Genomic DNA, 22,782 nt, shown 5'->3' on the forward strand with positions numbered 1-22,782 from the left:
TAGGATTCCCAAGGGCTGGCTTAGCAGTAAAGACTGAATCAAAGAAGGCATTCAGTAACTCTGTCTTCTCTTCATCTTCTGTTACCAGGGCTCTCATCTCAGTAGTGGGCCCACATTTTCCCTGTTCCTTTTACTGCTGATGTATTTGAAGAAGACCTTCTTGTTCTCTTTGCTGGATTCAAGTCCTTTGATGAGTTTAATTCTAAGAGGTCTTTGGCCTTCGTTGTTGCATTCCTATATATCCTGATAACATTCTTATAATTCTCCCAGGTGACTAAGTGGCTTGGAGGGCATAAATGGGGAAGAGAATGGAGGCTTGTTTAACAAAAGATTAATTTCTGCAAGGTGATAACAGATAACCTGTGGAGAACGTTAAGTCTTTATCTTGGTCATTCATATTTGTTGATTGAAGGAGGGTCTGATAGCTGTAGTGACACTTTGCTTCCAGGAGGAGTTTCTCTGTTGGGTTAAAATTGTGCAGCAGCATCACTGAAGTGATCTGGACAGTGTCCAAGATTTGAACTTGTCTCATGGGATGTATTGCTGGCATTTTCTGTGACCTGTTAAAGCATTTTCTGTTTACAGATGTGTAGAGTCAGCTATTTGTAGTGCATTGGGACTGCACTTCCTGTGGGTTGAGTGGTGTTGCTTAACTGCAGTCAGCTGAATTCCTTGGACAAGAGTTGAATTTTTGTAATGCAAAGTCAATAGACTTTGCCAACAACAGCTTCCAGTGAATGCATGTCCAAGGTTAGCATGAAATAATTTCTGATAGTATATTAAATATTGTGGACATTGTTGTTCATCTGTTTTTCACAAAAGTGAGCTGCAAGGATTGGTTTGTAATAATCCATTGTAGCTTTCACAGTACTTCTTTACATTTGAGCAGGATAATAAATTATGAATGTATGCAATTTTTATAAAGCTTATGGAAAGAGGTGCTTTGCCTTCAGAAACTTAGTAGCTGACACAACTTTTCTTAAACAGACAATTTGAGAATTGTTATTTTCGTTTTATTTTTCAGATGGAGCAGTTATCAGATGAAGAACTTGACCATGGTGCAGAAGAAGATAGTGACAAGGAAGATCAGGATCTGGACAAGATGTTTGGGGCATGGCTGGGAGAACTGGACAAACTCACACAGGTTAGGAAGGTTTTGATCATCTCACAGAATGATTTTTTAAGAGGTATTACGGGGTTGTCTTCTTCCTTAGTTATGTAGGTGGAAGCACGTACCACAAGTTGCAGAAAGCTAGGGAAGAGGCAACTTTTCTCATCTTGATCTTACCCAAAGACTGAAGGAAAATTGAACTAATTATGTGAGAACAGCCTGAATTCAAATGTTACCTTCTGGTTACATTTCTGCCTGCAAGATCTAAATGTAGATAACACTCCAGGGGATTTTTTTTTTTCCTGAATTTGTGCATGCAGGTCAATAAAGAAAACTGCCTTTTCATATTAATGGAAAGCAATGTGAAATAAAGCTATATATCATAATTTTTGTTTCGTTTTTAACTTTGTGAATGATTTTTCATGGTAAGTGGGAGCCATTTTGAAGTTATGGGCTCTGTAAATTACCTTGAGTGAAGATCTTCAGAGAAGCACAAAGGGCAATTGGTCTTAAATGTTTTGCTCTCCTCCACATTTTTGTCATGTCTGAGCATCCTGGGGCATATATATTGGGGCTTATAGCTACACTATTGACATATAGACATTATGGTGATGTCTCAGTCTCTGTGCTCATCCATGCACAATTCTTAAAACGTACTAACAGATAGCTAAGGATCATCTGCAGCATGGTAGCTCTTCTGTCTTTCAGGACTTCTGAGAAATTATATTTGCCCAAAATCTTTGAGTGACCTGGAATTATTTTTTATAATACACAAGTTCATGCAGTTAGTTGTGTTTCAGTTCATTTGTTTGGAAAGTGACCCTGTCTTGTTGCAGCCAGCTGCCCCAATAAAGGAAGGTGGTTGGAGCTCATGAGCTCCAAAGTGCATTCTGTAGTCTCAGCATTTCTTTGCTATTTATCAGCTGGACGCTAAGAGCAGTAGGAGGAAAAGTGGTTTTGTGGCTGAATCTCATAAACTCTACTTCCTTTTTAGATTTCTTAAATGTTTATTTTGGGGGCATTGAAACCAAGACCCAGATTCCGTTCCAGATGGAAGTTTTTAAAAAAAATATTTGTAATTGTTAAAATTCTCATGAGATCATCTGAATTAACTTCTTCCTGTGTAACTGTTGTTCAAATAAAATCATTAGAAAATGTAGTCACAACATTTGCAGCAGTGTTTTGCACTGATGCAGAGTGGATTAACATTTATCCTGGTCTAGTGATCCTACTCCATGGTGCAGGTTAAATGAAGGAAATACTATGTTGCTTCTCATGATCATTCAGAACTAAGTTTTGAGTGCTGTTGCACTTTTCAGCAGGTCTCAAAACTGCTGGTTTAACAGCATAATGTGTTATGGAGAATGTGCTCTGATTACAGTGAGAAGATATGGCATGTGTTTCCAAGGATGTGAAATTAATTAATTATGGCTAAGTTCAGTAAAACACATTTTTAATGCTTTTAACCAGAATATATTTGCTTTACAAGAAATCTTTTGTTGCAGTGTGTGGGTTCAGTCTGAAGGAATGAGCCCCAGCTTGACTCTCTTGTCTCCACTTTCACTTCTACCTTTAGGACTATAGACATATTTTTCATTATTTTTTTCAGCTATTTTTTGTGGGACAATATGTAAGCTCCATCAGAGGTAGTAAAGATGAGGGATTCTTTCCACCTGATGGAGGATGAGGCTGCATAACTGGCTTCTCCTTATTAAGTGAAAGATTTCCTAAAAAAGTGATTTCTTTTTGAAGTTCAAGGCAAACTAAGAGCAGAAGGGAGTTCAGCAAAAATAATATTCAGGAAAAAATAGTGCATTTGATTTTTAACAAAGGCTTGACTAAAGCTGTAGGAAATGGAAATAAAACGCTTAAAGTGAGAAATTTTATTCTCTTGGAGCTTGCCCTTATTACCCTTCATGACATAACAGTTTGATGTATTGGGTAGAAAGATGTCTTCTCTATTTTTTAGTTTTTAACCTGAAAAGTAATTCTAGAAATATTTTTCTAAGAAAAATAATTTTCCTAGAAAAAATAATTCTGTGTAAACAGACTAGGGATTGCTTTCACAATACAAAAATTCTCTTAGGAAATGCTTATTGACAAGTGTCTGCATTTGCCAATTCAAAATACCTAATGCCTTTTCAATTGAGAATTCCACTTTATTAAACCTTCTGTGTGCTTAGGCCACAATTATTCTCTTAAGGTAATGATGCATTTCTTTGAAAGGGTGCTACAGTTTGAATATAGATACTTGTAGAATTCACTGCAGAAAAAGGTAGTAGAGGCAAGCCAGCTGACTGCTTTAAAATGAGCTGGTTTATAACACCACTTAAAAATGCATTTGTAATATGCTTCCATCCTTTTGGTTATTAAAAAAAAATGGAATGTTTCTTAAGAGGTTTTCTCCATTGAATATTTGAAGCTAAATCTCTGTTGGTATAGTGATGTGTTTTCTGTCTAAAGCCTGAAAAAGAAAAGTTCTTTATGTGTCAGGGGTTCTTAAAAAACTTATCTTAGAGAAAATTAATTTTAATTAATCTTGAAGATTTGCTTGTCCAGTACCTTGTCAAACTTTATACTGCCCTTTTTTTGGTCTTTTTCAGAGTTTGGACACAGACAAGCCTGTGGCACCAATGAAAAGATCACCTCTCCGTCAGGAAACCAATCTTGCCAACTTCTCATATCGCTTCTCCATGTACAATTTGAATGGTTTGTTGAATTATTTACCCCCTCAAATGTTAAATTAGGAAAAAAAACCCTGTTCCACCTGTAAGTGAGAACTGAAAAATACAAGAATATTTAAATAGACTTCTGGCTGTGCGAACACATTTGCTGAAGGCATTGCTTCCTCATGGCACAGAATTTTGAGTACCCTAAAACAGTATATTTTATAGCACTTGGTATCTGAGAATTGTAGTCTCATGTTTGAACATGAGACTTGTTCATTATCTTATGAAAGAATGAATTGATGGATACCTGTTAAACAGGAAGAAAGCATCTTAATTTGTCAGACAGGATGCAGGAATATAGCCACAGAGTGCCTTTGCATTAAACAAAAATCATGGTTTTCTTTGTGTTTGTTTAAAATAGCTTCCCCTAGCTGGAATGCAAGAAGCCTTAAAGGATTGAGTATGTCTGTAGTGTTTTGTGTAGTGCTTTCTGTGAGATTCTGCTCATGTTTAAATTTTTCAAATATAATCTGAACATTTGTAGAGTTCTCCTCTTGGCAGATGTATTTAACTTAATTTTGTCGTTGTTGGGGTTTTTTTATATTTTTTAATTTATCTTAGACCAGTAAAGACTATTCATGCAAATAACAGTAAGAAGAGAATTTGCAATACAGATGGGCAGAGACAAATATAGCTTACTCACCCTAATTTTAAAATTTGATAACATAAAGTAAAGAGTTGCCCAGACAAGTGAACTAACTGTGCGTGTACTGCAAACTCCTGTTTGTTGCAGAGGCGCTGAACCAGGGGGAGACTGTGGATCTGGATGCCCTCATGGCTGATCTCTGTTCCATCGAGCAGGAGCTCAGCAGCATTGGGTCTCATTCTGCAAACAATGCTGCAGTAAAACGCCTTGCCACAGAATCCAAAGCTCAGAAGCCACCTGCTAGCAGGCCTGCTGCCAAGCACAGCAGCGTGAAGGGGTTACCCTCCTCATCAGGCAGGGCAACTAAACCATCCCATGCCAACGTGTCTTTGGATGACATCACTGCACAGCTAGAAAAGGCCTCTCTGAGCATGGATGAGGCAGCCCAGCAGTCTGTAGCAGAAGACACCAAACCAGTGGTCACTTCTCAGCACAGGAGGACAGCATCTGCTGGCACAGTGAGCGATGCTGAGGTGCGCTCCATCAGTAATTCCTCCCGTTCGAGCATAACCTCTGCAGCTTCCAGCATGGACTCATTGGATATCGATAAGGTGACAAGACCTCAGGAACTGGACTTGAAACCACAAGGGCAGCCAATCACTGAGGTAGAGTGTCATTAATTCAAGATTTTGGTTTTGGGTTTTTATCTTCAAACTCTTCCTTTTCCTCCCCCCTCACAGACATTCGCAGGCTGGCACTCCCAGCTAAACGTCCTCAGTGCAGTGGGGTTGATTAAAGATTAAGATTGCTTTTGCATGGACTGCACATGCTGTGGATACCTTGGATACTTCTTTACTTCTTTCTCTGGTTTTGTTTCTGTGTCTTTTTAAAGAATGTTTTTTTTGGTTTTGTTTTGCTTTGGTTTGGCTTTTTTAAGGGCTTTTCCCATCTCTTTCTCCAACTAATCCAGTCATGGATCTTACTGTTTTATAGTTAATGTTTTTATTCTAAGTAAATCTCTTACATTGCTTTTAATTTAAGTCCAAGGAGCATACAGCTGTGGAAAAAAAGAAGTACAGCTGACAGGACTGTATTGCTGCTACAATACACCTAATACTTGAAAAACATAGAGCAATATAAGTGCCTGTTCGGAATTACACTGTATCAGTAATTTGCTGCTATGTAATATTCTCATCTAACATAAGACAGGGAGAACTCTTTGAATGCATGTGCAACACAGGAAAAAACAGCTGAGCTGGGATATGTAGCATTAGCAGATGTTCATGGGTTTTTGGTGCCTCAGCATTGTTTCAGCAGAGGCACCTTGTCAGTAAAATCACAGCCAGTTTGGGGAATATTGAAAGTGCTTGTGACTTCTATGAGGAAATTGGGAAAATACTCCAGTGAATTTTGAGAACATAAACTAGAAGCTGTCCTGTAGAAATATCTGGAAGAGAAATCTGGCCTGTTAGAAATATCAGCTGTACTGATGTGCATGTTCTCTTTTATGGGAGAAAAGTGGAACAAATTGAGTTTGTTCTAATCAATAATTTAGGCTAATTTGAATGAGCTGTGCTGAATGCATGCCTCTACCCATCTGCAGCAAAAGTTCATCTGATGTAAAGAGTGAATGGTACAGACTTGTCAGTGTAATGGTCAACTCATCTTTTGTATAACAGTTTGATGTTCAGTATATTTTTATTGGAAATTCATACTGAGTGAAGCAAAACCAGAAGTAGAAAGGGAAAGTGAAACCCTTTGCATTATTGCTGTAGACTTAAGTGTTGGAGGCAGCCTTTGACAATCATTGATTATACTGTTTGTTTGTCAATTGTGTTTTATCTGTGGTATGACAGGGCTCATTTTTGTTGGGTTTTTTTTCAATCTCTTACTCATTATGATAACTTTTTATGTTGAAAGTTAGGCAATACTGCATTTTTGTATAGGACTAAAAAGATGACTTACTTGAATTAATCACTTCTGCAGCTTGCATAGCCCAAGAAAAACTTTGGCCTTTCTTAATTTTTAAAAATGCTGGATGTTTCTGCAGGAAATTTTCCAGGTCTTCTAGATCTTAGCCTCTTTTACTTCAGGAGTGATCTGCCTGAGGGCTGCCCTTCTTGTCACTTGGATTTTTCTGTTCTTAACATGGTATGAGTAATCAACAAACCACCTGCATTAACTTGATGTTGGTGAATCAAGAGACAGAGGTCAAGTAGTTGCTTTGTCTTCAGAGGAAGAAACAGGTGACAGGAGCAGAGGGAATGGATGGAAGCTGCACCAGGGGAGGTTTAGGCTGGATGTTAGGAAGCATTTTTTTCACTGAGGGGGTTGTCAGGCATTGGAATGTCCTGCCCAGGACAGTGGTGGAGTCACCATCCCTGGAGGATTTAAAAGGCGTTTGGACCTGGTCCTTAAGGACACAGTTTAGTAGTTAGATTATGGTGTTGGTCAAAGGTTGGACTGGATGATCTTGGAGGTTTCTTCCAACCTAAAACATTGTGATTCTGTGATAAGAATGTGATAAGAGTGTGGCTATTGTTTCTCTGGCTCCTTTGAAGGAGTGAGGGAGGTAACCAGGAAACCTCAGTAATGTGAGAGGCAGACTCAGCAGCTCTCCTCATTAGAGCAGAAACCTTTACACTACTTAGCAGTGCTGCTTTCTTTTTGCCCTATTTTTAAATTTAGTAGCCTGAGGAAGGTGTTCAACTCTGAGAAAATCTTTCCAAAATACACTGTTAACAATATAAAATTAACAGTAGTAATAATAACAGTATTAAAACTGTTATGGGATGGGACTTCATATTGTGAAACAACTTTTTTTTTTTTTTTAATCAGTGGTGAATGGAAAAGAGGAAAAGCAAATCTGCTTGGAATTTGTGACAGACTCTGTGGTGGTAGTTTTTGAATGAAATTCACTTTATAAATGGATGGAAATCCCATATTTCTTTGGTAGAATCACTGGGTTACCAACAAAGGAGTTTATTTCCTCTTTCATTCATGTAGTGTGAGATAACTGGTTAGGAGGGTTATTAATCTTCATGGCTAGGTTGTGAACCAAAGCATCTTTTCCTAGTAGGGCTAAATTCTGCCCTCCTGCCCTCCCACCTACACAGTTGACTCAGTGGTGCCATTTCTAATAATGGGCATCCCTCTGAGGAAATACCCTTCAAAGAAGTTCTAGTTCCCCTCTAGGAATAAACCTCATGTTTTATGCAGAGAGCAGGAGATGCTATTCCTTCTTGGAACACAGAGGAGTCAAGCCATGGCAGCTTTGTTCTGACTTTTGGTATTCTCACATAGTGCTTCAAGTTAGTTCTTTTAGAATTGTCTTTCTTTCTTGAGAATGACTACAGCTGAGCTGACCTTTAAAATATTTTTTTTGCTGCTATGGCTCTTGCTATAGAGAGAGCTGTCTTGACAGCTCTGACCCTTTGACCAGTCCTTTCTGTTTTCTCCAGGCAGTATACGTACTTTAAAAACTTCTTCCTCAGCATGATGTTTTGCTTTTTTCCTTATGATTCCAATAAAACTAAGTAAAACAGAAGACCATTTTGATAGGAGGAAGTGCTTGTCTGAAAAATGAAATTAAGCTTTGCAGTTATTAATGTCAATATTATATCTTCCAAAATAATTCTGCTATGTATTTAATAGTTCTCTGTCCTAGAGATACCAGAGTTAAATGCCAAAAAAGAACTGCCATGCACTGGCCCACTGAAGGTATGTATAGGTTAGTGTTTTTTCTGACTAGTAGTGATGCAGACATTATAGAAAGAGACTGCAATTCCACAACCATCAAAAACGGGAGCATCTGACTTCCCTTTTCTCTCTTCCTTCCTCAAAGCTCTCACTTACACTGTCTCATCTCTTCCCTTTGGCACCAGCTTTGGTGCTTTCTGGTACTTTATATACCAAAATTTACCACTTTATTCTAAGACTTGTTCTGTGTTATTTGTGAGATTTTCGTAGGTTCAGAGGGGTCTCAGGTGTGCTGATGTGCAGTAGGGGAATAGTAGCCAAGATCTGGAGGCTGGAAGGGAGAGCAGAAATGCACCCATTGGTGGTAATGGAGTTTTCAGATCTTTGCCTGAGCAGTTGGGCAGGCACCTTAGTGGTGTTGTCTTTGCTTCCCTCCTCGCAGGAGTCTGTACTGTATTAACTTCCTATGACTGAAGATACATCAGCATCATGACATGGTAATTCTTGGTGGTCCTCTTGGCCAGGACCATCTCTGTTGTTCTCATTCCAAATTTGTCTTAATGCCACTTTCAAGGAAGTTGCATGCAATCACTGGGTTGTCTAAAATGGTTTTCGTAGTTGTTACCACGATTTGCTTAATTTTTCCCCTTTCTTAACAATTCTTAACAATATCTCTTTGGATGCTGTGGACATTAATGTTTTCAAAGTCTCAGTATCTTCTCTTGGTGGTACTAAGTGTTGTCTGTCTGCACTTAACGTTTTTTTGTTAAGTTCAGATTTCTCAAAGCACTCCTGAGTAAGAAAATCTGTTTCCACCTTAACCTCCTGTAATTTTTGCTAAATTGACAGTTGTCTTTGACAAGATTATTTCTTAAATCTGTGCTTGTTCTTCCTTAAATTGGTTACAGTGGTTACATTTTTTCTTTAGTAATTTTAGTTGTGCAATGAGTGGCATACACTTAAAATGTTAATTTCTGAATGTGGGATACTTTACTGGAATGTAGACCAAATGAGTGATGTAATAGCATGAGTTAAACGCACAGGAAGTGATGACTGTATGACTTTCTGTCATAGTCTGAGTGGAGGAACTAAAGTGTGAGTATGAGGAATTAAAGAAGATGTTCTTAGGACCCTGAGGGATCCAAGAGTGGTGGAACACAGAGGGGTCAATATTCCTTCCCCTTTCCTGCCCATACTCTGTAAAATAAAGCAGGCAGACTGCCGGCATCAAGGTTGGGTTGTATATAAGTATTTGTATATTTGTTCCTTATCCTGTGTGTTACTGCTCTTCTCCTGTTCTAGTAAGCCTGTTGCAGTTTTTAAGTCTCTCAGCTTTATACCCTTTTTATCTTCCCTTGAGAGTTGGAGGCGGTCAGTGGGGGGTAATAGAGAGCAATTCTGTCCTCTGGGTTTTCATCTGCCCAGAGTGCTAAACTGTGACACTTTCGCCTCCACCCACCCATATTATCTACTTCCTTTGGTCCCTCTGCCACCAAGAAATTATCTTTGTTTTCAATTAATTGTGCTAGAGCAATTTGAGAATAAAGTAGTAAGGAGAGAATAGGGAACTGTGTTGATCATGCTCATGGAGCTACTGTCTGATCAGTGACAGGGTCCATTAATGGGCAGTCATTGTTACTGTCCATCTGCCCAGTGAAGAGGTTGCAGATAAATTTGAAGCCTGCCATCTGGTCCAGCACATTACAGCATCATCCTCCTCCCTCCCAACATGACAGAGTTCTTTGTGTCAGTAACCCCGTTGGCACAGCTGAGAGAGTCTGACTTATGTACAGAGATAATGCTCAATGTTTATAGTTACAGCCAGAGAATGGTGTCAGTCTCCATCCTGAGGAACATCTTATGCTCTGGAAAGAGAGGGAGTAAAGGGGCCATGCCTGCAACCCTCCTTTAAGGGAGGAGCAGACAAGACAGGTGACCAAAATTGACCAGAGTATACCTTGCCATTCGTGTCATACTCAGTATATATTTGAGGGATCAAAAGAGTCAGGCCCCTTCTTCCCTTCCTCTTTCTGCTTCGTCATTCATGGCTGGCATCCTGGGAGGATTTTATCCATTTGTCTGCCTGAGGTCCTGATCTGTGCCATCCTGACTCTGTGTTCCTGCCTCCAGTTCCCTACTGCTCCTGACCCCAGGAGCCCAGCCTGGGAACTCCAAGGATGTTCTGCAGCCTCGGTGGTGACATGAGCATTATTTGGGGGAAGGAACATGATATCACTTTTGTGTATATTTTATATATTTAATAACTTTTCCTATTTTATCATTGCTGTTTTATTAAAGCTGTGGAATTTAGTTTCCTGTAAGTCTCTCTCCCTTATTCTCCTTTCTTTATCAGGGAGAGGGAGTAACAGAGAGCATCTGTCATTCGGTTAATTGCTGGCCCAGCATTAAACCGTGACACAGGGAAGACAAGGGAGCTTTGTGGGAATGAAGGTAATGGTTGTGATGTAAACTCAGCACACATAGACGTATCTGCATTGGCTAATAACTCCTGTCTGATAAAGTGGAAAATTTCAAATGGGTACAAGGAAAGACAGAGTTTGTGTTCCAGAGAGATTTTGCCTTGGTTCTTTTGTGGACATGTTGCCACTGACGCTTGCTACACCCTGGCATAACATAGCAGCTTTTCTACCTATTGAATATTATTGTAGATCACAATATCTGTGTGGCTACTAAATGTTACATTGTATGAAAATGCAGCTGTTTCTGTATACAGAGAAATTAACTCATAGTATATATGGTCTTTAGTATGCAACAATGTCTTAAAATGGGGTTGGATTGCTGAACCTCACATATTATTTGTGGGTGATTTAAGGAACAGTTGTGGTCTTAAGAGCTAAGGCTCTTGGAGGAATAGGGTGGTACTTGTTCTTGTATTTTGGGAGCTCGAGTTTGAGTACCTTTCCAGCTGTTCCATTTTTTGTGTGGTTAGAAGATGAAAAGGATGTTAGTCTGATTTGTGAGACTAATCACATATGCAGCAAAGAAGGCATCACTTTGTTTTGTGCTTCTTCTAAAGACTCTTAAAAGACATCAATCTTCTGTTGTGTCCTTCAGTTTTGTACACAAAGTGTATTCTGGAGTGTATGCAGTTATCCTTTTCCTAAGCTGAAAATAGTCAATGGAAAGACTTAATTTGAAATTACATCATCTCTTCCTCTTTCTTTTTTTCCTAACTATTAGTCACAGTGTTTTTTTAATAAGTTCACAGTAAAGGGAAATTTTGTACATATGTCATCTTGAAGCATAAGAAGTATGAGCTGTCCAGTTTTCACATGTTCTTGAAATAGATGTAAAAAGACTCTTCACTTCCCAGATCTTTGGAGGCTCTCAAAACATCCTCTAAGACTACCAAAATATAGTTTGTGTTTCATAAACTGATATGTTTATCAAATGTTTCACTATTCATCATGGAGTTTATGCATAACAGTGAAACAGTTTTTGTCCTATGATGCACTAGAGCACAAAGATTACTAACACAGTTTTCCCAGTACCTGCAAAACTAGCACCTAAACATTTTTCTTTTTTTTTTTCCATGTAATACTAATGGAATCTGCAAATAAAATGGTGAGATGAACTGTTAATTTTTTTTAAGAATTTTGTATTTCAGTCCAAGGGAGACATTCTAAAAGCTGAAATTACTGCACATGCATGGAATGATAGGTTTTAAAAATTGGGGGTTATACAGACTGAAAATAAGGGGAAATGGGAACATAAACATTATCTTTATGTTGGGAAATCTTGATTCTCCCAATCAGTGTATCCAACTTATTATGTAGCCACTAATTTAAAATTTACTTTTTTCATGTAGGATGTCACTAATTAAAGTGTAGCAGGAACTGTAAAACACGTAAGAATATATTTATCTTTTTAAATTGCTTGTCAGCTGTGCCTCACACTGATAAATAAGCTTTAAAGTTCCCTCTCTGGACTGAAGAAGAAAATGAGAGTATGATGCAGATCTTGTTTGACACAGCTGGCTGGCAAAACTGCTATCAACTCAAATGACAGAATTACTAAAGGCATTGTCTATGCCTAAATGCTTTTCTTTCTGGTAGTTCTGTGATGTTGGAATATTTCGTTGACTGCAACTGAATGGCTCAAACTCTGGTGTCCCACATGCATTTATCTGCAGATAAAACTGCTTATTCAGAGTCGTTCCTGATAGCCTCTTGCTCGTGGCAGAAGGGAGATGACTGTCTCCAACAAAGTCACAGTATGAGAGTTAGAATTTACCTTTTGGTTTTTCTTTCATTGCATTCTTCTGGAGATATGAAGCACTTGATGGTTTCTGTTCTCCAGCTGTTCCAACTTTCTTAATGGAGGAACACAGTCCAAGGTTCATCAGCCTTCATTTTCCAGTACAGTAGACTCTGCCTCTTAAAAGGGAAGAATGTGAGCTGGTGGCAGCTGAACTGGTACCCTCTGAGAATGGTTAGGCTTCTGCATATGTACATGTGTGGTTCTATCAGTAATGCCAACAGTAGAACAGCTGCTGTTGCTGATGGAAGCTGTTTGCAGCCCAGTGACTTTATTTTATCTTTTTAGCTTCCCCTCTTGGCTCTTCAGGTGCATTGATCAGAGGTGGCTATCACCAACTTCATCAGTTGTAAAAAACAGATTGAATTTGGTAATGTATAAATAGCCACATTTTAAAATTAATCTCACTGTATTCATGCTGGAAAAATACTGGGGTTTAGGATAGGGTTTATCAATGAAAATTTATATCATTAATCACAGAATGAAGTTACCTGGAAAGAGTCCAACCCCCTGCCAGAGCAGGATCACCTAGTGTTGGCCAGGCAGGATTTGAATGTCTCCAGAGAAGGAAACTCCACTGTGCAGCATTTTCCAGTGTTCTGGCACCCTCACAGTGAAACAGTTTATTCTTACAGAACCTCCTATGCTCCAGCTTGTACTCAATACCCTTTCTCCTATCATTGGTCATCACTGAGAAAGCCTGGCTTCACCAGCCTGATACTCACCCTTTACATATTTATAAACATTAATGAGGTCACCCCTCACATCTCCTCCAAGATAGAGACCCATCTCCCTCAGCCTTTAGATTATTTGATATGCACAATCATTCTTTGAGGGCTGATTCATAGTTCAGAAGTTAGCATACATCTAAGCAAATGTTACTTAATGCAGTTACTTATCAGTGTAAAAGGCAGCAGATTCAAACTAAAGCAATTAAAACTGTCTACTTTTATGCCTTTGTTTTATTGGCTGCTTTAATGTCTTGTTTTCTATGCTGCAGGTAGAGTCCTTTGCAGGATCAAGTATCTGATAGTCTGTGTCTAATGCAGTTACACATTAATTAGTCTCACTATAGTTTGGGGTGATTTTTTCCTTCTTCCATTCTTCCATTTAATGCAGCTCTTTTGAACAGATCAGACAACCATTTTCTGTGAAATTATCCTTTGTGGGTTTTTGGGTCGGTTTTTTTTTTTCTTTTAGGAAAATTCCACTGCTTGAAACATCTTCAGTGCATACAAACTTCATTTGAGATTCCGTGTTTGGTTTATGCTAATTTGGGTCCATGGTACTGCTGAATTGGACAGTCTTGCCCCATCTTGCATTAGAACTAATATTTGTGCAGCTGTCTTGTGGTTGGAATCATCTTGTGGTCTGCCTGAAAAATATCCTTTTGAATTAGTTATTCATTGATCCACTGAACTGCATGGTCAAAATCAGTGCTGCCCACACAGATGGAGATGTGGGAAGGTCAGGACAGTCTCTTTTTGTGGCAGTTTGGTCTTAAAACCAGTGGTGAAATTTAGTTTGAACTAAAACGTTTTCTAGCTTTTGAAATCCTTTCTTTCCTGCTCTGTCTCAAGGAACTTGTGTTTGACAGGGAAGTAACCTGACCCAGGAGTTGCATGGACTAAGAAATAGTGCAGCTCTGGAACACAATGCAGCAGTTTATTAATTTGCAGTGTCCACAGACACGTGTCTTTAATTGCAGTGTATTTCAACTATCAGAACTGGCATGAAGTTCTAAATAAGTTAAGAAATACTTGATGTACATTATTTATTTATTTATTTATTTTTAAAGCCTAGCACCTAGGCTTAGGAAATTCCAGTTTCCTGCAGTGAAATGGAGTAGCGTGAGTTCCAGGAAGAGGGTTGGGCCCCTTGGGAGCAGGGAGTAACAGCTTCAGATTCTCATTTCCTGTGTCTGCCTTCAAGATGCCCTGCAGCAGCCAGGCACTACAATTTAAAGAAGGCTGCTGTGATCTCCCACCAAAGGTCCAAGAATTCCCAAACTTGGCCAGTCAGTTGTTCAAGGTTAGGAGTGTGCAGTGCAGCTGAAGGGTTGGGCAGGGCTCTGTGAGAGGATGCAGCCCTGAGTTCCTTTCGTTGTGGTGCTCCAGACTTCTCTGAGAATTCATGGACTACAATTAGAATTCCAAAGGCTTCTGCACAGACAAATTTTGAGTGTTTCCCATGGGACGATGCAAAGCAAGTCTTTGAGGATACCACTGTCAATAAGCTATTTTGTGGTCAGATGTGCAGAGGTCTTTAAAAATATCTGTATTTCTAATAGGCTATGCTTTCCTTTCTCCCTTGGAAATACTTCATATAATGTAAACAACCAGCAGTCATCTTATAACAGTTACCCATCAGGGAAAAATTTGGTCTAAGTAATTATAGCTTGTCAGAATTTTTACAAGGAACTAAAAAGACTTATGTGAAAGTATTACACAGCTCTGTTATCTGATGCTACTTCTTCAGGTTCCAAGTGTCTTGTTTTCTTCTTCTGAGGTTTTTATAGGAATAAACTCTAACCCCTTTTGTGTATGTCAAACTTCTAAGTGTGTAACTTTGTTACCAAAATCGACATGCCTGACACAAATACTTCTGTGCCTTTGAAAGAAAATGGGCAAACATTGGACAACACAGTGGAAATCTTAAGTACTTCTTATTGTCGTAATTTTCAGTTTCTGATGCCTCACCAACTTGAAACCAAGAAGCTTGACAGTACCATGAACATTTTGTCCTGAGCCACAAATGTCAGCTTTTTTTTTTTCCCTTCCCTTACGAAAGCATATGAAAATACAGAAATATTTCCTCTGTTTCTTTTAAAATTAATTACAGTTTGAGGGTGATCTAAAATAGCACGACCAACTGGAAATAAGATAAATCTCTGCTCAATGGACATTCTTATTATATACTTATTCATCTGAGTGTATTATTACTGGTATGAAGAAACTGACATGGGAAGCAGATAAGAATGTGCAACGTGACAGTATTTTTTCTGTTTGTACTGTTAAAAGAATTTAACTTTCAGTTGTTGGCTTAGTGAGCAAATGACTGTGGAAGAATGTTGCCAGCATTTGCAACAAATGTAGAAAAAGCATGTTGTGTGTGCCTGCAGATGTTTTATTGAAGTGTTGTCATCTAAGATTGGCTGTTTCCCTTGTTCCTTTGGTCAGATGCATACTTCTCCCTTCTCGTATCTTCTTCTCCCTTCCCATAGGAGAGAGCCTTAATCTCTCTTGTCTCTAAGTCATTGATCATTTATCCATAAGAAATTGAATGAGGGACACTGCAACTTCTTAGTCTCATTTTGTTGCCTCTTCTTAAATTAATTACTGCTTCTTTATTCACTCTTCCAAACAATAATGAAGCCTTCTCCCTCCCTTTTCTAACCCCTTTTCTAACCCCATTTGCATCGTCCCCTTCCTATTTTTCTACATTTTCATTGTTTCTGTGAGATTTTCTATCAGTCAGTCCAAGCATCCCGTTTACTTTCCAGAAGAGGAAGCTGAATTTACTCCTGTAAGTTATGAGATATATAACTTATGGCTTCTGTTTACATCAATAGTTGTGTCAATTTGCCTGCAACACAAAAATCACATTAGTGACTTGAGTTTGATTCATTAGTAACCCAGCAATGCAGTAAGGTAACCATCTATGTCATTACAGTCAAGCTTTTTAATCTTAATTTGATCATTGTCTATTTTCTAGTTATTCATTGGGTAAGGCTACTTAACTTTTCTGAAGAGTGATTGTTCTTTGCAGTCATTGAATCATATAAGACAACAGAATCATAGAAGCATTTAGGGTGGAAAAGTCCTTTAAAAGCATCTCAGCAACCACTTAACTGTATCCTTAGATGCCCCTTCTATGTGTCTTTTAAAATACCTCCAGGGATGGTGACTTTGACCCTGGGCAGCCTGTTCCACTGCTTGGTAACTGTTTCAGTGCAGAAGCTTTCTTAATATCCAGTGCTACCCAATATCCAAGTTGCCCTGGTGAAACTTCAGGCCACTTCGTGTCCTCTCAGTTGTTACCTGGGAGAAGAGACCAACATCCATCGTGCTACAATCTCCTTTCACACAGTCGTAGAGACCCTTAAGGTCTTTCCTCATCCTCCTTTTCTCCACCCTAAACAACCCTCATTGCAAATGACAGCAGAAAATTGATTTTTTTAAATACAATATTCATAATTTTAGATTATGTGCTTTTATACATTGCTTATGAGTACATAATTTCAGAATTTACAAAGAAAACTTTCAGTTCTCCTTTCCCGTCTTTGTCCCATTTTGGGACAAAATTACAAAAATTATGTTTAAACTTTTTAACTCAAGTTCTCTTTGTAATTGGGATTCTAATTCTTTAAGCTGGAGTCTAAAGAATTCAGCATACTGATGAAGTTGAAACTAAAGCTATAGTAATTATTTTTTTAACCAAGTTTTTCAAGCATATAGCTTTTTGTTGGATACTGCTTACTCAGTTTCCCTGTTTTAATTTGTTTCTTAGAGACAAAAGGAGACTTCTGAAGTACTTCTCAGCTGTCATTAAATCTAGACTGGTAGCACAGTAGTGCCACCAGCTGGTTTAATTATGTATCTTAATGTTAAATTGTTAGTTTTCTCAGAAATGTGGTTATGTACACAAGCCCTCAGTGCATTTTTTTTTTGTTTTTGTTTTTGTTTTTTTTTTTAAATACTGAGGTGAATTATTCTGTTGTACATACATTGAGTTAATGATGTCTTTGAATTTTTGGATAACATTTGACCAGAAAGAAGTTTTTCTATTTAACATGCTTAAGGCATTAGAACAATAAAATAAAATACCTTAGAAGGTTGCCAGCATCCTTCAGAACCTGGCTAAACAACTTTGTTTATCACCTCCTTTATTTCTTAAAATCCAACCATCAGTTACCATCTGGAAAAATAACTCTTAGTATGCTCAGTAATTTAGTGTTAGTTTAGAAAACATTTCAAGTTTGTTTTTTGTTTTGTTTTGTTTTTTACAGCTGTTTTTTCCTCTAAGATCTAAAACAACCCACTGAACTTTTCATAAAGGAACTGACAAGGGTAATATAGGAGAAAATCTTGAGCTTTTGGCCATGGTGAGGATTACTTTTCATTTAGTATCGTGCAACCAATTATACTCTGAAAATCTGAAAAGAGTTTTCATTTTCCTGTTAGTCCATCTGTTCTATCATGTTTAGCAAACATGTTTTATAGGTTTGCTAAAGGTTTGGTGATGAGTACAAAAATGTTTCAGCATTGAAAAAACTTTCATACATAAGCAGCTACTTTGTGTTAAGTTCTCTGAAAACAGAAAATTCAAGAGTTGGTCCATGAACTTCTGGTATTTATGCCTGAAGATGTTGAATCCATGCTGAATAAACTTCACTGAATATTTTAATGAATGCAGCCATTAAATAGTATTCCAAAATTGTTACAACCCAGCTGTTACAAAATTTCATGCTTAGTATAACAAACTGCACCCTTTTGCCTTCTCTGAAGCTTTTGTCAAATTTTGCTAATTTTGTAGTGTTTCAAAGTACTTTTATCATACAAGGATATTTAGTTTAAAAAAAAAAAAATCAAAGTAAAAATACCCCTCATGGCCTTTCCACTGTGGAAGCAGTCAGGTTACTGCAACAGGGTAGAAACCTGCATGGCATTGGCAAGGACAGCGTGGACTGCCTTGTGTAGTTGGAAATGGGTTTATATTCTGAAGGAACTAAAGCTTGTGCACCAGGGGAGAGATTTGGTTTTTGCCAGGGATAAGTTCTTGTCGTGATGGGAGCAGGTGGAAGCAGAACAGATGGATTTCATGGAGCATGACTAGAAATCTCTACCAAGGAGTAATTAATGTTCTGGTTTTGTTTCTGTAAATTTGATTGGTGTTATTTTTAGTCTGGAAGGGTTCTCGGGGCAGAAAAGTAGGTTATTATATGGAAATATCAAGTATTTATACTGTCAGAGCACTGATACATAGTTGAACTCCGGAAGTGAAGAGGAAGAGTGGGCTGTTTAGATTCTCTGTGATTGTAGTATTTTAAGAAAAAGTAGGAAAATACTTATTTTCCTCTGAATATTCCTTGGAGCCTGTATTGAAGGGCAGCATCTGTTAATCTCAAAACTTGATGTTTGAGCAGAAGTTTTTGCTTTGAAATAGATTAAATGCTTCAAAAGTGTGAATTGTGAAAGAGTAAGACGTTCTACAATGAAAGGTTTTTTTCTTTCTCTAATGGTTTGTGCAGGTCAAATATTTTAAAAATGTTAAGTGTTGTTCAGCCATGCTGTAATTCCTAGAATTTTGGCTTTTATGTTGCTTTGCTGCCACTTCTCATTCTAACTTTTGGGTACCTGCAGAATGTGTTATGCAGAAGAAAGGAGCCGTGCACAAAAGCTCTCTGGCAAAGAACTTTTTAGTTTCTAGACATGTCTCCCCAGCTCCAATACATGTGCTGTTATCTTACTGGCCAACACCTGCTCCCAGGAAATACTATAATTCATTATTTCCAGAGTAACTCTCCTGTGGTTCTGTCTTTTCATATTTTGCTGCAGTTCTAGAAAGCAGGATTAGTGAAGTCCTCAGTGGTAATTATTTTTTAAGAAATATATGGCATTCCTATTTCTGGATACAAGGGAAGTCCCTCAATAGAGAAAAGTTCCACTTAAATGCATGATGGCAACATGACCATGGCCCAAATGACCATTGATTGGATGAAGGATACAAAATATGCCTTGAATTTCTCTGTAGGAGAAACATTCACCAGCAAATAGTATTTCCTTTAAGAGATTCAGTAATGCCCTCTCTATCCTGGCACTAATGTTGACTGATCAGATAAGGAGAGAATGGGGCTAAACCCTAAGGGAGAGGCTACTAAGGTACATTGTAATGTTTTTCCTATTGCAGTTCCTGTTTACCAAGAAAAAATGATCCCTATTAATTGGAGTCTATGATGCCTGACAAGAACTCAAATCAAGAAATCCTCTAAAAGATATTCCTTGGATTTGTCATTGAATTTTTATTTATATTTTTGAGCTTTGCATTGAGCCAACCATTTTATTCTGAAAGTTCTGTAGTAATAAGCTGTAGTGAGACCATTCTAAACTGAATGTGTGAAGTCAGAGCTTCTGTATAGGAAATACAGATATTAGGATACAGGTGATAGGATACAATTCAGAGTAAAAATGCACCTGGAAGAAATGAAGGCAGGCTGATCCTCTTTTAATTAAGTTGAGCAAAGCTGCATTACTCATCAGCAATGTTAGCATTGTCTCACACTTGATCAGGCTGATTAAATGCCTTCCTCAGGTTGTGAAGTTGCTGGGGAAAAGTTTAGAAAAAGCAGAATGTAATAGTTCATCAGTGCCAATGACAGGGTTATGTTTGTCAGGAAGTGTAATCTGAGAATTCTGTATGACTTAACAATGCATGAGATCTTTTAATTATACCAGGTCCTGCATCACAGAGGTGTGTGCTTGAGATGTGAAAAATCTGTTGCTAGACAGCACTGCTGTGCTTTTAAAACATAGGAGGTGCGTCTGTGTTAGTGGTGAAGTACCAAGTGGAGCTGGATCCTAGGTTTTACTTAGGATGCCTGGATCGTAGGTTTTACTTAGAATGCTGTGTAAAGGCTTTGTGACTTCTAAAGCCTGCTGCAGATCCTTGATTACTTATCCCAGCATGTGGCAGTCACACCAAGTGTACTTCCCCTGCAGGAACTGTGTTCACCACACTATTTGGTACTGCCCTGCATGAAGTTGTAGACATGGTCTCCTGGCTTTTTTTCAGGAGACTATAATCAGTGTGTCTCTGAAGAAGAGGCAGGGATTCTGTGCTGCTAATTATTAAACAAGTGTATAGTAGATTGTCCTGTTGTCTGTTCTATATGGCACTGGACAAATCTATACAGATAAGGCTGAGAAAGATGCGGCCATATAGGACAAAATCAGGTGTACAGTGCTGGTACCCAGAAGACATCCATACTGCTCTTGCTAAGTGCCTTAATAGTATCCCAATTTCCTTAGCAGACTTAAGACTGCGTGGTTCTGCAAATTCCTGTGGGCTCATGGTGTTATTGTTTGTCTGCAGCAGATACTGGAGAAGATAATCACTGTTAACTGTCATTAACTGATTTTTTCCTTTTGAGAAGTCCTTCTCTACTGATTGTTACTGATTTTGCATCCCATTTTTGAAACAGATTAAAGTATGTTTTCTGCTAATTTATCTTACAAGAGAAATATGTGGATTTATCTTCTTGGATTATAGAATTTGGGCTATACAGGACAAGAGAGACTTAAGTCCTTTAAAAAAAAAAAACCAAACCTTTAAGTCAGGTTTGGATTATTATTACAGTAACATCTTTTTTGTTTTATCTGTGGAAGCAGCAGCCAGCCTGAAACCAGTTCCTTGTCTCCAGGATGACCAGTTTTTAGTGGCTTTATGTTTCTGTAATGGAAGTAGTATGTTCAGTTTTAGAAGACTGGACAGAATTATAAAAAACATCATAAGTGCATATGTTCTTAATCTTGTAGTTCTAAATGTCTTTAAAAATAAGTTGTCTCTTGCAGAAAAAAAAAAGCCAACCAAAAAAAAAAAAAAAAAAATAAAAGTAGCAGGTAAGCAAAACTTTTAAAACTTTTCTTAATTCTAGTGTGTGTGTGACATTTTGATAGGACAAGATTAAAAGTGTCCTGTATTAGCACAACTGATTTTATACTTACTAGTTTGTAAGCTTGTTAGGCTTATAGTTCGTGGGGATGTTCAAGTTTTTATGGGAGGGAAAAAAGTTGGGACTAAGGTTTGGGGGTCTTTTTCCCTTAAACTCTATCTTCTGTAATCAAGACATTATAAAATTACTATACTGACTTCTTTTGATTTATGTTCTTTCTCTTTCTTTCTGCACAAGCACTCCTATTTGGACAGGGAAACCTCCCTTCTTCTGAGAAACATTGCAGGAAAGCCTTCTCATTTGCTGACCAAGGTGATGCTTCTTATTTTCACCTGTATGTGACTATTTCTATGTAGAAAGAATGCTTTTGGTGTGTGCTGTGCTGCTTCTCGTCCTGCCCTTTCCAGGAACTTGTGCATTTACTTGCATGATTTTCCTGATTGTCCAAGGTGCTTTTAAAGGCTGAATTTTATTATTTGTTTCTGAAGATTTATCAAAGTGTTCAAGCTCTTGGAAGAGACTTGATAGCCATGTCAGCAGGCAACATGACTTAGCTGAAAAGGAAACGCACTGAGCTCAAAGTTCTCTTTTTCCTATTGCCATTCAGTAGTTTAAAAAAAATAAAGATCACAGCTGTGGAAAATATGTGGGAGAATTTAGTATTGTCCTTAAAATAAGTTCACATGCTATATTGAAGATAACCTGTAATATATATAATAAGGGGATTATTATTTTTTTTTTAACATTTTGATGCTGTCGATATGGGGGGAGAATATCATATAAGACTGGTTTAATGAGCCAGGTATGTATGAATCTTGATTATAAATTCATTTTCTTTACATGAAAGAGGTTTGTAATGTACTAAGAGAGCAAGAATTGCTGTTCAGTTTAAGAACTATATTTGAAACTAGGATAGGAGGGATGAAGCAAGCAAGTCAGCTCTGTTGGAACTGCAGGTGGATCCTGTGGGTCATCATCACCTTCTGGAAAAGAGATTAACTATGGTCTCCTCCCAGCAGAAGGTCATGAGCTCTACAGTTCCCAGAGTGGACATGGGAACCCAGATGGAGTTCCCACAGAAGTGTGACAGGGAAGGTGAGAGTCTGCAGGGAAGGTGAGAGTTTCCCTGGCAGCAGTGGCAGTGATGATGACTGCTGTGGCACTGTGAGGAGGTGGGTGATCTCCTCTGCTGGGCTGCAAAACTGAAAGAGGGAGTTGAATAATTGAGGAATATCAGGGAGGCTGAGCAGGAGAGACTGGTTGAGGCTGGCCATGCCCTCCCTGAATCAGGAATGGGGGCACCCATCGTGATAGTTCTCAGGATCAGAGCCCTTGTATCCTGTCCCTGTCAGAACAGAGGCAGTAACACTGGTGAGGGGAGTGAGTGGAGGCCAGTTCATGGTCAAGGCAGCAGATGACCTCCTTCCTCACCCCCCCTCAGGGCCAAAATAGATACCAGACTAGGTCTTGGGAAAGACCATCCAATGAAGACATCTATGATGGGCAGCATACACCAGAGGAATGCCCACGATGAAGAAAGCCTACCACTGCTATCACAACATCATGAATAAGGAAAAAAAGGAGAGCTATAGTTAGGAGGGTTTAGAAGGAGGGCCACAAAAATGATCAGGGGGCTGGAACACCTCTCCTGTGAAGACAGGCTGAGGAGCTGGGGTCGTTCAGCCTGGAGAAAAGAATGCTCCACAGA

At 38.5% G+C, this 22,782-nt stretch overlaps 1 protein-coding gene across 6 annotated transcripts in view; it reads left to right on the plus strand.

Moving 5' to 3' along the window:
- RAPH1 (Ras association (RalGDS/AF-6) and pleckstrin homology domains 1) overlaps positions 1–22,782 on the plus strand; it is an 84,266-nt gene that overhangs the window by 32,366 nt on the left and 29,118 nt on the right. For 3 of the 6 annotated variants that reach the window (XM_071747146.1, XM_071747143.1, XM_071747148.1), the window contains exons 2-5: positions 1,025–1,144; positions 3,715–3,820; positions 4,574–5,091; positions 21,312–21,386. In XM_071747146.1, the coding sequence (XP_071603247.1) occupies positions 1,025–1,144; positions 3,715–3,820; positions 4,574–5,091; positions 21,312–21,386 (819 nt within the window). Of the gene's footprint in view, positions 1–670; positions 751–1,024; positions 1,145–3,714; positions 3,821–4,573; positions 5,092–21,311; positions 21,387–22,782 lie in introns of those variants that run through there. The other 3 variants (XM_071747149.1, XM_071747144.1, XM_071747147.1) reach the window with 2 other exon arrangements.

Source organism: Heliangelus exortis, chromosome 6, assembly GCF_036169615.1.
Source record: "Heliangelus exortis chromosome 6, bHelExo1.hap1, whole genome shotgun sequence".
Classification (NCBI taxonomy): domain Eukaryota; kingdom Metazoa; phylum Chordata; class Aves; order Apodiformes; family Trochilidae; genus Heliangelus; species Heliangelus exortis.